The 17190-nt window shown below is 35.1% G+C and overlaps 1 protein-coding gene across 1 annotated transcript in view; it reads right to left on the bottom strand.

The window, feature by feature from the left end:
- HNMT (histamine N-methyltransferase) overlaps positions 1 to 17190 on the bottom strand; it is a 55136-nt gene that overhangs the window by 34944 nt on the left and 3002 nt on the right. The window contains exon 2 of the mRNA XM_056793812.1: positions 15809 to 15861. Coding sequence (XP_056649790.1) covers positions 15809 to 15861 — 53 coding nt within the window. The remainder of the gene's footprint in view (positions 1 to 15808; positions 15862 to 17190) is intronic.

Here is a 17190-nt window from a genome sequence, read left to right as displayed (position 1 = left end):
TTTAGGAGATAATGTTGAGAATGGCCAGGAGGATAGCAAGGTGGGACAGCAAGATGGGGAGCAATTCCTTGGGAGGACAGCATGAAAGGAAAGGCTCTTCCTCCATGGGGACAGCATGTATGGGGAGGCTGTCCCCCAGACAACATCAGTTCTGGGGTTTATATACTCTTTAGATGCTATGTCCTGGTGTGGGTGTGACTTGGAGAGTGTTAGTCCCTCAGGCACTTGGAGGGGTGGGGTGGTCACCTGACTGGGGTCTGCCTGGAGGCATAAAGATTCATCTCTTTGTCCACCTTAAATCTAGAGGACAAAAGAGGATAAACATCTCAGGACCCTGGGTGGGGTCATTGGGTGTTTCTAGGTTAAGAGTCACAAGGATGCAAAGGCAAGGGAGTTTCCCTGATAATAGTTGGTCTGGGTTTCTGGGGTACAGTGCCCATGTCACCCTCAGAACCCTTTTTTTGTCCCACAAGCCCTTGCTTCTTCAACTGTCACTCAACTTCTTTTCCATCCTTTCCTTCAGAATTCCAAATCTCCCTGCCTCCATCCTAATAATATATATATATATATATATGAATTTAATTAGCATTCACTGTCTGTTTAAGCACTTATATACTTCATATGGTTTTTAACTTTTTTCAGTCATTTATCTCCAGTTTTCTCAATGAAATTATCAAAATATTTAGGTATCCTTGAGATACTTCCTAATGAGTCTCTGACATCTAGCCCGGTGCTATCTATATGTTAGGGCCATCAAAGAGAGCATGAAAAGTGAAAAGTCCCATCATATCATTTTTTAGAAAATGATCCAAGACTCATAGAAACATAGACTTAAAGTAAGAAAGGGAGGGAATTACAAGTTTCCCCATTAACTCTATCTGACTCATCAGGTAACCTTTCTCTATAGCTAATCTGTTTCTCAACCTCCCAACTTTCTAATTCTTGTCTAATATCTCTTTCCATGCTTTCATTACTGTTCATTCCTGACTCAATGCTCCCAAATTTCTATTCACCCTTAAAGAAACCTTCTTCCACTGTACATTTTTTGGAAGCCCTTTGCCATTGTTAGCAGACTTTCCTTTAGGTAGGATCATTTCTTCATTGATTTGGCATGCATTTATTAAGTTCCTGACTTATAGATAAGGCACTATACTAGGCATAAGAAGTGAAAAGGCAAAAATGAAACAATGACCATCCTCAAGGAGTTGACATTCTACTAGGGGAAAACAACAGGCCCCTGATTATGTCAGTGCAAAATATATACTAAATACATAGCAAGTAATTTGGGGGAAAGAATAAGGTACTAACAACTGTGGAGCTTAACAAAGATCTCATTTAAGAGGTGGGACTTGTGTCAAACCTTGGAGGCAGCTAGAGATGCCAAAAGATGGAAGGAGAGAAGGGAAATGAATTCCAGGCATGGAGGTACAGCTTGTAGAAAAGCATAAAATCAGGAGTTAGAATACCACGTATAAGGTACCATATAATAAGGAGTACATTTTATTTGAAGCATGAGTGATGAAGAGGGGACAGTTAATATGGAATCAATCTGCAAAGATAGATTGGAACCAAACTGCAAAGGATTTTAAATGCCAAATCAAGGAATTTGTATTTTATCTCTAGGAAATAGGAGGCATTGAAGTGAAGCTTCTTGAACAGAGAAGTGACATGGTCAGGACTGTGCTATTGCTCTGTGGAGCACTAATTGGAAGAGAAGAGTGATAGGGAACTGGAAGACCAAATAGGAAGCTAAAGTCACTCCAGGTAAGAGGTAGAAAGGACCTGTACTAGGGCGGTAGTCTTCTAAATGTGCTTTGCACAGTGGCTGACACATAGTAGGTATGTAATAAATAATTATTGAATGATTGACTGAATGGAGAGAAAGGAACACATGCAAAGAATGGTCAGGAGGTTAAATTGTTAAGATCTGGTAAATGCTTAGATATGGGAGATGTACAAAAGAATGAAGTTCAAAGATATGGTGGTAAATCTGTATGGTTATTAAAATATGGTGCAATAAGATCCTTAACTGAAATAGAGAAGTTAGGAATAGGCTACATTACTTTTGCTTCCTCATATTAATTAAAATTTCGTTTTCACCTAAGAAATTTACCACTCTTGCAGTCTTCTCTAACACTAGCCATAACCCTCTCCCACTTCCCATGTGACCTGGAGCTAGTGTCCTTATTTGCAGACCATTACTTTCCTATCATCATCCAACCAACTCTCCTTTGAACTTCATTTCACCCAGTTATTCAAATCCTGCACAATTATGGACACAATAATGAAGAAGACTCAGTACAAGAAAAACAAAAGAAAAGGAACCATTTGGCAGGAGCCATGATACTTTATGTTTATTCCAGGGCTCAACATGTTAGTTTTCTTTAAATGACCTACAAAACACAATCGTAATACTGAATCGAAGCATCATTTTAAAAAGGAAACCAGCAACCACTGATGTAACAATTTTTGGAAATTTTAGAGTAAGTGAAAAAAAAGAGAAATTTGGAAGCATGCAAGCAGACTTTTATTGTTCATTCCTAAGCCATCTGGGTCCCACAGTGCTGAGATCCAAGAAAACTGTGTGCAATGGAATCAATCAATGCATATATGTTGTTGTTGTTGTTGTTGATGATGATGGAACCATATCCTCCTATCACAAGGCCACTTAAAAACATTATTTGAAGATGATTTTGACAATTCTGACTCAAAATCTGTGACCTTGTTCACACTTTCAGCAAGCACAAAAGCCAGCAGTTATTTGGGTGAATAAAAGCCTTATTAAGCAGTGACACATTTGAGTGTTTCCCCTAAAGGAACAAAATCTGCAAAGGTTTACATGACAGATGGAAGGGGTTGCAGAAATAACAATGGTTTTACTATTTTTACAATTCACCATTTCCTCTTTCCTCTCCTCCAACCTTTGGTGAAGAACAAAGCAAATTAAGTCCTACTGAGCATGCTGTCTAAAAACTAGGAGAATGACATGATTAAGTAACTGGGTTTTTTTCATGTATCGGTATTTGCCAAATATGTAGAACCACTACAAATACAAGTGCGTATCATAACCTGATAATCTTACAGTATGTCATCCAAGTAGCCATTGTTAATTTTTAACATTCCTCTCTCTCATCCAAATCACTTTGAGTCATAATTTAACCTGTGGTCTTAATTGACTAGGCTAGTTCTTTTATATGTAAATGAATGTCCTGAGGCATTTATAGTCAAATATGTGGCAGCTTGCATTATCAACAATTTGGCATTTAGGCCATTGGAATTATTTAAACTCTCTGGGATAATTACCTTTTAAAGGCTACCATGATGTTCACCATTTAGTTTCTAATTAAACATGTTAAATAAAGGGATAGCTTAGAACAGTAGTTGCTTTGTAAAGCAGGGAATGCCTCTGATTTTAAAGGTTATGGGATCTTAGTTTTAGAGCTGGAATTGACCTTTGGGGATCATTTAATCCAATAGCATCAATCTCAAAAAGAAAGGATAGAGGGACTAGAGGCCACTCATCCATACTTAAGGATCATTGTGGACCATGTATTGATTTAGGTTTAAAATGTTATGTCATATGTGTTTTATTGTATTTTTATTTATTTTGCTGTTTCCCAAATACATTTTAATCTAGTTGAGGTCTCACTCAGGACCATGTTTGACATCTTTGTTCTAGTCCAATCCTTTCATATTACATATAAGGATACAGAGGATCAACAATGTAAAATTATTTGAAGTTTATCTAGATAGTAAAGTGGTGGAGCAGGGATTTGAACCTCAGTCCTCCAACATCAAATCTTGTGCTCTTTCCACTACGTTAGTCATTACAGCAAATGGCAGAGATGTTGGACTAAAGGAAGAAATTTTTAAAAAGTTGGGGGTGGAGGGTGGAGATGTGGGGGTGGGGATTGGCTTTGTAAGGTCAGATGGATTAACTTTGATTCCTGGCAAAATTCTAAAAAAAATGTTAAAGGGATGATTAATGAATATGAAGAAAAAGAAGCAATTATCAAAAACAGTAAACATGACAACATCAAAAGGAGATATGCATACATACTGAATTATTTACACTTTCTTCAGTCTAAACAATCAGTAAAACAGTAAATCAGGCCTCCCTGTTTTTGTTTTTTTTTTTTGTCTAAATGCTCACAATGAAAATTTAACAAAGGGATCTCTAAGCATAAAGAGGAAGATGAAGGAAAGCTAGGGAGAGAGCTATCACTGAAATAGCCTCTTAAGCAATCTCATTTCCTTAATTTTTCCTTAAGGATGTTAATAATTATCTTTGTGATTTGGGCAAATCAATGAGCAAATTCTAATCTAAAAAAAAATGAAAGGTTTTGTCCAAGTGGTATTCTAGATCCCTGAATCTGATTTTAGTGTTTATTGATTGTTTCCTAAACAGTATTTTTTATCTTATAAGTCTGATCGAATTGGGAGCTTTGAGTCAGTAGTTTGGCTCTCTTTGAGCCTCAGTTTTCTAATTTGTTCAGATAATATCTGCACTATCTCATTGATTATTGTGGAGATGAATTATGAAAAAAAGGAAATGAAAAATCTTAAATAGCTATAATAAAAATCCACTATTATCATCCTCTGGGAAAGGGAGCTCTGGATCTCAGATTCCATTTATGTAGGCAACTCCTGGTGACAAAATTCTACCAAAGATGAGCAACTGCTCATTTATAAGATTAGAGTCATAGAATTGCCTGAGGGCACTGAAAAATTAACTCCCTTGCCAAAGGTCGCTCCATCAGTATGTGTCAGAGCTAGGCTTCCATTGCAGATCTTCATGTTTCTGAGGCCAGCTCCCTATCACTAAGAAATACTGCCTCTCTATGTTCTTGTTATTATCACCATTAGTTTTTAGACTATAAAGCATCATGCAAATTAGAAAGATTTATGAATCCATGCTTACTTCATTTCCTCACATCATTTCAAAATGCGTATGAATTCCTTAGATTTTCCTTTTGGGTGGAGGGGCAGAGGAGATAATTACTCTATTACATGCTGTATTCAAATTATTCTTTATCTGGTACCCATTACAAGAATCTCTACCTACACTATTCCTAGGATTTACAAGGCTGTAGCTGGCCAGAGAAAATAATTTAGATTATAAATTGGCACCAGAAGATGTATAATCTGATTTGGCCTACAGTGAAAAATGTATCTGTCTCATACGTAGGTAGTGCATTCTTTTCTTGATATTTCAGTATTGATGTAGTTTTGTCAATGTGGAAGGTTTGCAGCAGAATATTAAAAAGCTATAGAGTCCAAGGGGAGGCAACTGTAAATAAACATTCGGTGTCAAAAGAGCACTGGCATTTGCTGTCTCTTGGCATCTGGCTCCTAAAAACTTCTGTCTTAAAGTTGTGAAAGTGAACGAAGATGTTGGAACATACCAGCTACCAAAATACCTCTGGTATGGAAACATGAAAAAAATGATATAAATGGGTTTGAACTCAAGAGAACAGCTAAATTGGACAGATCAGGTGTACCAAAGAGAAATTATGTATTTGTCTGTCTGTATATATTACATAATATAATACATATGCCTGCCTGTGTGTGTTTCTGTCTATATCTGTGTATATGCTTCAAAAAGTATTTTTTTTGTTGTATTTATGCTGTATGCTGTATTTAATCTTCACTTCCAACTTTTAAATGGTATATTTTACGCATTAGTTTAATTGTCAATGGAAGCATATACAAAGATCCAAGGAAGATTCTGAAGTAAAACTATTATACATTTAAACAAATAAAATTTGGTTTATTATAGCTATTCTATAGCTATAATAAATATATATATTTATTATATTATATATTATTAAAATATATAGCTCTTATATAGCATTGTATCTATATAAATAATGGAAAAGTTAATTAAAAAATACACAATGTTGTTATAATAGTAGGAACCTCAGCATGTACATTTCATACTTACATCTATTAAACAAAAAGATAAAGAAACAAAAAGAAACAAGTTAGAGTCCTCAAAAGAACTTTAGAAAAAATCCAGAGTATAGATCTCTGTTGATTACTGACTAAAAATATAATAGATACAACAATTCGGAACTATTGTATTTTTTAAAAATCTCAGTGTTCATGCATTAATTTACCTTTAAGGTCTGTGATAACAGGTTGGTTGTCTCTTCTCTAAGCTAATTACTCCGCGATTGTAAACTTTAATGTCTCTTGTTTGTCCCCTCTAGCTCTAGTCTTATGGTTATACACACACGTATATATGCATATACACACATACGTATGCATGTGTGCATTTATGTTACTTGCATCAAAAGGTACAGATACATGGATATAGATATCTATATAACATATATATTATATATATAGTCATATATAGATATGAACATAGACATATGGGTTGTATCAAGAAGAAACTGGTGAATCTGAGCATATTTGTCTTTCTAAGTAGATAACTCCATGATTTCAGAGGCACTGGGAAGTTCCCATCCTCCAACAAAGGTCCATCCACTGAGAAATGACTAAAATGCTTCACCACAGTTTTAGCTTAAGTTTTGGGTCTAAGTTCAAAAATTATTCGTGGCATTAATCGTATAACACTATCAGTCATTTGGCTGGGTGGTACAGTGGATAGAGTGCAGGGCCTGGAGTTAAATCTGGCTTCTTACTGTTCTTAGTGGAAGCCTAATGCCAGAGACACCATATCCTAAAGACCTACTGAAAAGAGATGAAAAGGGATTGAATCCAAAGGAGCCAAGTGCCACTGGATACTTGCATATTCTTGCTGTGCTAACAAAGTAAATCTCCTTTTTAAAAAATGTTGACTGACTTGGAAAGCCTCATTTCAAACCAATATTAAACATAAACGAAGAGAGTGCCATGCTAGGGCCACACTTACAACATTGGGCTACAGCCTAAATAATGTTTTATATTTTCTCTAGCCATCAATATAAAATACATAAGTGATATACCGAAGGTAAAAACTTCAGTAGCCATATAAAGTATGAAAAAATGCATATTCAGTTTAATAACATTTCTTACCTTTAATTTAAAAAAAAGTTTATTAATAGTGCTTCTTTAAGCCATATATACTGTTCTACTATTAAGCACAGCATTGTTTACCTTTACTACAAGGATCAATGGTTTCAATGATATGTATACAAAAAGGTTCAAATCCCAGCTTTCCCGTTTACTATTTATGTGACTTTGAGCAAGTCAGTTTCATCATCTAAAAGATAAGGAGGCTGAACTCCATTATCTCTAGTTAGCTTCCTTATTCATTTTATCCTTACATCCTCTGACTTGCCACCTCTGAGATTCAGTCCTTCCATGTTTTACTAGATGGTATTTGTGAGTTGCTGTGTACCAAAAATTAATTGTCTATTCTTCATGTTTCTGGTTCTGCTGATTCCTAAATGACAGATATACAGTTATATTGTAGACAGTTTCATTGGACTCACAATAATTTATATCAAGAAACTGATAAACACCATTCTAAGATCTGAGCATACAAAAGAAGAAGCAAAACCAGTTTCTCTGTCCTTGAAGACTTTCCCTTCTAAAGAAGAAGAAAATTCAAATATAAATAGGTATATAGAAGAAACGTTTAGATAGGTAGAAGGGAACAACTTAAGATGGCAAGGAACCTGCAGCAGGAAGAAGTGGGAAAGGTTATTCTTAGAATATAACACTTAATACGTATTTCACTAGAAGCCACAACTGGTAAAGCCTTCAAGAACCCTGGTCATCTTTTTACCATAATGATGTTATCAGAATAGGATTTTGCTACATATTAAATGTAATCAACAAGTAGGGAGGAAATAGCTGGGTCAAATAGTAGAACATAATTAAGAAAAATTATTTGTGTACATATAATAATTTTAGGTTCATTTGATATCTTTAAAAATACTCACAATTAGAAGTACGTTAAGATCCAAACTATAATTACTTATTGAAGTCATTTCTGATGGGGTATACAATAACACTTAATCAGAAGCCTTTCAATGAGCAAAAAAGCTGGTATCTTTCCATCAGGATAAGCACTACTTTTGCTTTCTTCTCCTGCTATAGCTTCATATTATTATATCTATTTTTTATTCTCTTTAAGTTAGAATGGGTGAGGAGCTGTTCTGTGGAGTTTAAAAGCTGCCCAGGTGTTTAGATTCCTTAGTCAGACTCTAATTCTGCACCACAGCTATGTGGGTGGCTACCAAGTCGATTGAAGAATAGACATGGGGACCTGGGAGGGTTACTTTTCTTTACCCGGCAAAATGAGACCTCTGGCTTGCTTTTGCCCAAAGAACATATTGAGTCCTTGTCATTTACAACTCTCTCCTAGTCTGCTTCTCCTTACTCCCAGATTTCTGGACCTTTGGTATATATTGGACCCTTACATAGTTCTAACTCCCCTGGCCTTTCTCTTTATCAAGTCTGTCTCACTTTAACAATATTAGAATTTCTGGTAGTATTAGAGTTTCATCAGTATTTTTATATAAGGAGGTCATATCTGAAAGACTTAATCTAAAAGACTTATTCCTTATAAACACAGCCTGGTCATACAGAGGTAAAGACAAGCTTACCTTTTACATTTGCTTAGCCTAATTTCCTACTCTGAGAAAATAAGATTCTGGTCCAGATTCTTCTATTGACTCAATGTGTGACCTTGAGAAAATCACTTAAGAAATCTGAGACCCATAGGAGTTATCTTGATCTTTTCTGGGAAGCTAGGTGATTCAATTATAAATTGGTACAGGACTTGGAGTCAAGAAATGCTTAGTGCCCACCCATAAAATGGAATTGGATAACAGAATTAATTAGAAACCAGATTTCAACATTTTGCTGTTTACAAAAGACACACCCACAGTGTTAAAATATGTGGCTTGGACAAAATCTATTGTGCTTTGGCTGAAGTAAATAAGGCAAGCACAGTAATAAAGATTTCAGCAAAATCGAACAAGCAAAAATTGACCTAATTAAAAGAGATAAGCAGGGAGATTACATTTTGACAAAAGATACCATACAAAATAAAATGTCAAAAATATTTAAAGGCTTTCTCAAAATTTTAATTTCTTTAGGAGTTATGAATGATTCCAACCATGCTAGAAGACAATTTGGAAGTATGCCCAATGGATTAGAAATCTGTACATACCCTTTGATCCTATAATAACACTACTAGATTTATATCCCAAAGAGATCATAAAAAATGGGAAAAGATCTACTTAAACAAAAATATTTATACCAGTTCCTTTTGTAGTGTCAAAGAACTTGAAATTGAGAATATATCCATTGATTGAGAAATACCTGAACAGATTGTGGTACATGTTAGTGATGGATACTATTGTGCTATAAGAAATAATAAGCAAGATGAATTGGAAAAAAGCTAGAAAGATCTGCCTGAATTGATGCTGAGTGAAATAAGCAGAACCAGGAGAACACTATACACAGGAACAGCAATAATGGACAATGATCAACTGTGAAAGACTTAGTTCCTCTCAGTAAGGCAATGATCCAGGACAATTCTGAAGGACATATGACCAATAATGCTATCCACATCCAGAGAAAGAACTGTTGGATTAAGAATCCAGATTAAAGCATATTTTTTTTTCACATTAGTTCATTTATGTTTTAATTTAGGTATTTGGGTTTCATATGAGGATTCTCTTATAACAATGACCAATGTGGAAGTGTTTTGCATGATAATACAAGCATAGCTCAGGTAAAATTCTTTGAGAAGAGGGGAGGAAAGAGGGAGAGAGATAATTTGGATTTCATTTTTATATTTTCAGAATACAGAAATTTCAAAATTTCATTTCTGAATGGCCAGAATTAATTTCAGAAAATGTATGTTGAAAATTGTTATTACATGTAATTGGGAAAATAAAATATTTTTAAAAATTTATTTCTCAGATATGTAGGAAATTGAATCAAATTTATAAAAATAACGGCTGTTCTCCAATTGATAAATAATCAAAGGATATTTCTCAGAAAAAAAAATCAAAGCTACCAATAGACATATGAAAAATACTCTAAATCACTATTGATTAGAGAAATGTAAATTAAAACATCTCTGAGGCACCATATCACAGCTATTAGAGATACTAATACTAGAGGAGATGTGAGAAAATAGGTACACTAATGAATTGTAACTGGTCCAATCATTCTGGAGAATAATTTTTTTGGAACTGCACCTAAAGGACTATAAAACTGTGCATATCCCTTGACCTAGCAGTACCACTACTAGATTTGTACCCCAAAGAAATAAAAGAAAAATTAAAAGTATCTATATGTACAATAATATTAATAGAAATTCTTTTGTGGTAGTGAAGAATTAAAAATTAAGGGGATGCACATCAATTAGGAAATGGCTAAAAAAGTTGTAGTATATGATTGTGATGGAACACTATTGTGCAATAAGAAATGATGAAGAGACAATGAGAAGGACAATTTCGGGGGGAAAAAAAAAACCCTGGAAAGACCTATATGATGGAAAGTGAATTAATCAGAATCAGAAGGTCATTATACAAAAAACAACATTGTATGATGAACAACTGGAATAGAATTCACTATTTTTATCAATACAATGATCTGACTAAAGGACTTGTTAAAAATGCTATCCTCCAGAAAGAGAATTGGTGAACTCTAAGGACAAACTGAAGTATAATTTTCTCCCTTTCTTTCTTTTTCTTGCTTTCTTTTATGACATTGAAAACATATGGAAGTATGTTTTGCATGAGTTTGCATGTATAATGGTTTTCACTTTATTTGCCTTCTCAGTGGGTGGGAAAAGGGCTTGAGAGAGGGGGAAATTTTGGAACTCAAAAACTTTTTTTAAATGTTAAAAAAATACATATATATATATATATATATATATATATATATATATATATATATATATATATATAATAGGAAAAAGAAACAGAAAAAAAGAACTGGATTCAAACCCTGCCTCTTACATACTTACTAGCTGTGTGATCCTGGACAAGTCATTTAATCTCTTTGTGGCTCTGTTTTCACATTTATAAAATGTAGATAATAATAACATCTGCCTCAGAGTTGTGAGGATCATATGAGTTAACATATATAAAGCATTTTGTAAACCTTAATGTGATATATATATATAAATGCTAGCTATATTACTATTATTGTTATTACTATTTAAATTTTAAGGTTGTAGATGAACTCTAGCTTCTTTTGATGTTCTAAAATTACATGAATTGTAGAAGGTGAAAAATTACGATGTGTACTTGAAATAACTTGGGACTTCAACCTTAATTTTCTTATACACCAGCCAAAAAAAAAAAAGCTATTGTATATCGAGGCTATATGGTGAAACTGAGTTTGGACTCATAGGATGTGGGTTAGAAGCCCATGTCTGCCCTTATTACTGGTGAGACTTTGGGCAAGTCACTTAATCTTTCCAGGCCACAGTTTCCTCCTCTATAAAATGAGGGGGTCAGACTATTATATGGCTTTCAGCTGTAGATTTTTGATGTTAAAATCTTCTGTGATCCTGTCTTACGTATATGGGTTATGCTACAGCACTGGACTCAGTTCCACAATAGGTTAATAAAAGCCAGCAGAAATCTGATTAAGGTGAATTCATCTGGATTATATCTCAGCCTATTCCTTATAAAGCCCTCTAGCAGTTGGACATAAGCAGGGAACAGCAGGGCAGATAATGTGGTTCTCCCTAAAGCAGAGCCTAGAGTGAGGAGAAACCATAAGCCATTATCCCCTTCTGGGATTTTCCTTCTAGGCATAAGTTTATGTAAAGTAAAATTATAGCATTCAATCCCTCCCAGGAAGGCTATGGGCTTTTTCCTCTCCTTTCTCTTTAAACTTCTAACACACGGATAGTATTTATTAAAAGGTGAATAATAATGAGGTTGCACAGGGCAATTTTATGTTAGGAAATAGGGTTATCAGAAAAAAGCATTAAAGGAGATATAGGCAGATGAAATAAAAAAAATACAATAACTCAAATATGTTATTGAAATGAAAATAAAATGAATAATTTTTTAAATGGAAAGAAATTCTGAATAATTATAATAATAATAACAATAGATATTTTGTTTCAACTGGACTTCATACTTCCTAGTTTGGGGCCAATAAATGCAGCACATTTTAAGCTCAGGTTGAAGATTTATTTCCCTCCTGATCTTTGTTTTTCTTCCTATATAGACAAAAGGAATGGACTTTGCACACCTTGCTACATTAGAAAGTATAATCTATGGGCCACAGTACCTTCTTATCAGTAGTGTTTTATTGATGGGAGAGATTACTTGAAGGCCACATAAAAAGGTTATCATTGATTTCCTTTCTTTTGGATTGCTCCAGACTCTAGCTCTTGTACTGCTTCCACAAAGAGTTGCTGAACACCTTTTTAGAAAGTCTTGTTGTTTCTCTCAACTGGCCCATCTATTTTATTTTGATTCCAACAAAGTATGGTTGACTATCTGATAGTTTTTTAAGTTCTTAAAATAAGAAGTCTTTCTAATTCTTGGGATGCTTTCCCTTAAACCAACTCACAGATTAAAAATACTGGCAAAGGGGATTTTTCTCAGATCTCTCTGTTTTAAGAGGTGTACACATATTTGCAATTATATACAAAATAATGACTAATTATGAGAGGTCATCCATGTTGCCCCATGCATCTAACATTTTTACTCTAACCTGTGCATATATAGCTTAGAATTCCATTTGGATATAGTTGGTATCAACTGTATTTTCAAAACTTTCTGATTAACTCTTTTTCTTGTATGGTTCATAAATCTTCAAATGAGAGATTCTCAATCAACATGTGTTGTTACTGAAGATGGGCTTTAGCCAAAGTAGCTTAAGTTGATGATTCCCTAAAGCAAGGATTTTTAATATTATCTTCATGTCATGATCCTCTTGGTGGTTTCATGAAACCTATTTGCCCCCTTTCAGATTAATATATATATATTTAAAACTCTTACCTTCCATCTTGGAGTCAATATTGTGTATTGGCTCCAAGGCAGAAGAGTGGTAAGGGCTATGCAATGGGGGTCAAGTGACTTGCCCAGGGTCACACAGCTGGGAAGTGTCTGATTTGAACCTAAGACCTCCCGTCTCTAGGCCTGGCTCTCAATCCACTGAGCTACCCAACTGCCCCCTCAGATTAATATTTCTAAAAGCAAACAAAATACAAAGGAAGAAAATCCAAAAGGAAATCAATAATATAAAAGTAATACAGCTAACTGTGCCTGTCTGTCTCTGTGTGTCTGTCTATATAGGTATCTAGGTGACACATGGATAAAGTGCTGAGCCTGGAGTCAAAAACACCTGAATGAAAATCTAACTTTAGCTATTCATTCATCCTGATGTGCCTCAGTTTCTTCATCTGAAAAGTGGAAATAATAATAGCAACTTCTCTATGTGGTAATAAAAAATTAGATAATATATAATTCACTTACATAGAAGTATATTTGTTTCTCTATTTGCATTAATGCACATCAGGCTAAGAGTTCATATAATAGGCAATGAAGAAGTGCTTGATAGTCACCTGTAGGCTTCAAACCACTTATAAACCAGGAAACCAGAAGAAGTAAAATAAAAGATGCCCTCAAAGAAATGTATGGCAGGGAAAAAATAAAAGATGGGATTGGTCAATCAGTCAAAAAAAAATTTATTAAGTGCCTTCCCATCAGAATAAAAACTAAACATTCACTATATGCCAAGCAATGTATATATAAAGATAGTCCTTGAACTGAAGGATCTTCCATGGTCAAGAAGCCAGAGTGAGGGATAATGGGTGGAATGTCTATTTGCTCAAACAATAGAAAGCAGGAAGAAAGTTCCTAGAGTGTTGGGCGGATTATGTGGACATGAGCTAGAGCTATACCTATAATGCTGGATGCATTATGCTGCTGCTGGAGGGAATTCCACTGTATTCCCAGATTCTCAGATCAACAGAGATTTCAGATTGGTTTCACATACTTTCCGTTAAAAAAAAATGCATCGCATTTGATTTCAGGTAGTCACCAAGGAAAAAGAAATCTAGTTTGCAATAACTGGAGTTCTAATGCATCTGATTCATACCTTAGGGGAAATTAAGTTACAGCTCAAAGTGACCCAAAAGGTCATTCACGCCCCACCTGGAGGAATTCATGCTATTAATATGGTGTTTAATTTCAGTCAGGTTCAACTCTCTGGCAGTTGTTTCTCATGTTCTTTGTAAATGGTATATGTTAGCTCCTAGATGCAACTCTAAGGGACCCCTGCAATAGGCAAATTTTCCTTACTCCAGCCAGCTTTAGAGCAGCTGGCTAAATGTACATCAGGAATTCAATTAACTTTGTATTAAGAGGTCAATTAAATTGGCCTTCATATGGATTGTTTTTAATTACTTTTCCTTGTAATCCTTTTTTCCCCCTTGTCTAAGCACTAGTGAAACTGTGATATGATATTCATAGTGCCTGTTTGGCCTATGTAACTTAGATGCAGAACACACAGGAAATGCTGGTCCTGGTTATAATAAACTAATTAGACAATTAGTAGCTGTGAATTCTCTTGACCCAAGACAGTCATCAGAAATGGATTATTTTTGGCCACAAGCTTTTGAAATTTTCCCACCTGGCAATATTCTTTGTTCATTGTTCCTTGAATTTTCTTGAATCTCAGAACTTTGAGTGCATTCTTTTTTTTTCTGGGACACAAATGAGGTTTCTCTGGCTTTCTTGTGGCTATATCTTAAGCCATTTTCTATCAAAGAGAAGCCATTCTGGGGGCAGCTGGGTAGCTCAGTGGATTGAGAGCCAGGCCTAGAGACAGGAGGTCCTAGGTTCAAATCTGGCCTCAGACACTTCCCAGCTGTGTGACCCTGGGTAAGTCACTTGACTCCCATTGCCTAGTCCTTACCACTCTTCTGCCTTGGAACCAATACACAGAATTGATTCCAAGATGGAAGGTAAGGGTGAAAAAAAAAAGAAGCCATTCCATCCAATAAAAGATTGGTGGTGATTTTAGTGGTAATGTGAACTAACATAAAATTCACAAGACCTAGCACTATTTTTATCTATATTTACTAAATCTATAATCTATATTTACTAGATTAAAGCTTGGAATATATGATAAAATATGAAAATGAGTCAATAATCTAGATGTGGTATCAACATCAATCACTCAACATATATTCATTGAGAAACTACTATATTCAAAGTACCTGGATGTTTGTAAATACTCAGATAAATATATATATGGAGAGAGAGAGAGAGAGAGAGAGAGAGAGAGAGAGAGAGAGAGAGATTCCAGTCTGGACAGATCAGACAAGAGGAAAAAAAACCTTTAATTTATAACAGGAAATACTAAATTTAAGACATTAGACAATTACCACATGGAATTCACTATAAAAGTAATGAATCAGTGACTAAGGGAGATTTTAGAATTTCCTTCAGGATATATTTAAAGAGAGTATATAGATAGTTAACTTTCAGGATTGCTTGGTGTGCAGTTTTTATCATTAGCATATGGAACTCTCCATAAGGAAATTCTCTTTCCAACCCAAATAAGCAACTGTTCTAAGAAAATTGTCCTGGCCACTGAGAGATTAAATAACTTATCCAAAGTGGCAGCTCTAGAACCTAGATCTTTCTGGCACCAAGACCAAGCCTTGACCCACTAGGCTAAACTGGCTTAGTAAAAGCCATCACCATCATCATCATCATCATCCTTAAAAGGAAGAGATAATAATAATTCAATCTCCCTAATGAGGGAAAAGAAAAAGAATTCCTATGGTACTTACAACATAACTATGTTTCTTGGCAGAACAATATGCAAATCATAAAACAAAAATCTTTATTCATACCTGCTCCACCACCAATGCTTAGAATGTTAATTTCTGATTTTGTGTCTCCAATCCTGAAAATAAAAGACATTTACATATTTTAAAATGGGTATTACCGCATTGGGAAATCTGATTAGAAAGTTTATTGTAGATGACACAACTCCCTCTCTCCTCCCCAAAAAGGCACAAAATCTCAACAACTAGGAGTAACCCCTCCAAAAAACCCAGAAACTTTGATATTTGTCTCCTTCAATGACTCAATCCCACAAACATTAATTGAGCGCCTCTGGGTAAAGCACTGTGCTAAGTACTAAGGATCTGGCAACTAAACAGTCCTTTTCCTCAAAGAGAACTTGTACATCTCTAGATACAGAGAAGTATTTGGAGAGGTACTAGTGGATAACCAGAAGACTGAAGTGAATGACCACTAAAGTCTCTTCCAGTAATGCTATTCTATGATTTTCCCATCTGACTTTGGGCAGGTCCCTTTGCCTCTTAGTGTCAGTTTTCTCATCCCATCATATAAGAGAGTAAGAACAGAAGAATATGTGTGGTAATGGGAAAGCAAAACTAAGCAGTGGGAAGGAGGTACCTATCCCTGGTTCATAGGACCTAAAATCAAGAAACTAGAAATGACATCTCATGAATTTCTGTTAGTTTATATTTTTTAAGTGAAGCAAGAGAATGCATGCACCAAGATGCATGTTGTTTTCCTTTATTCAAAATCTACCTCAAATTCCTCTCCCAAAGAAACTTTTGGGGATTAATTTTAGCCTCTGTCCAATTATCCCTTTGCTTTATATTTATATCACCTGGAATTGTATTTTATTTATTTATTTTAAAGATAAAAACCTTCTGTCTTAGAATCAATACTGTGTATTGGTTCAAAGGCAGAAGAGGGGTAAGGGCTAGACAATGGGGGTCAAGTGACTTGCCCAGGGTCACACAGCTAGATTCTTGAGGTTGGGGATCATAGTATGGGAGAAAACTCAATTTCTTTGATCTTGGAGATTGTGATTATGTGATGACTACAGCTGTGCTAAGGTAACCTTGGTGTATCTGTCAGTTCATATGAATTGTCCTCTAATGGACTACACTTTTGTATTCATCAAGGAAGATCTGGTGAAGCAATTCAGTCAGCACCTCTGCAAACAGTGGAGGTTGAGAGCCCTTTTTCACGATTAAAGGTCATGGAAACATTTCTTCACAGGAGACCCAGGATGATTCTAAAAGTTCTTATGCCATTAAAGAAGTTCATACATTTTGTGATGTTCTCTTTATATCCTTTCTGCCATCGTATTACATATATAAATCTGAGGCCACATTTGAACCCAGGACCTCCAGTCTCTGAACCTGGCTCTCAGACAATTGAGCTACCCAGCTATCCCCTCCACCTGGAATTT

The sequence above is a fragment of the Monodelphis domestica genome, chromosome 4, assembly GCF_027887165.1.
Source record: "Monodelphis domestica isolate mMonDom1 chromosome 4, mMonDom1.pri, whole genome shotgun sequence".
NCBI lineage: Eukaryota > Metazoa > Chordata > Mammalia > Didelphimorphia > Didelphidae > Monodelphis > Monodelphis domestica.
This window is presented reverse-complemented; position numbering and strand designations above follow the sequence as displayed.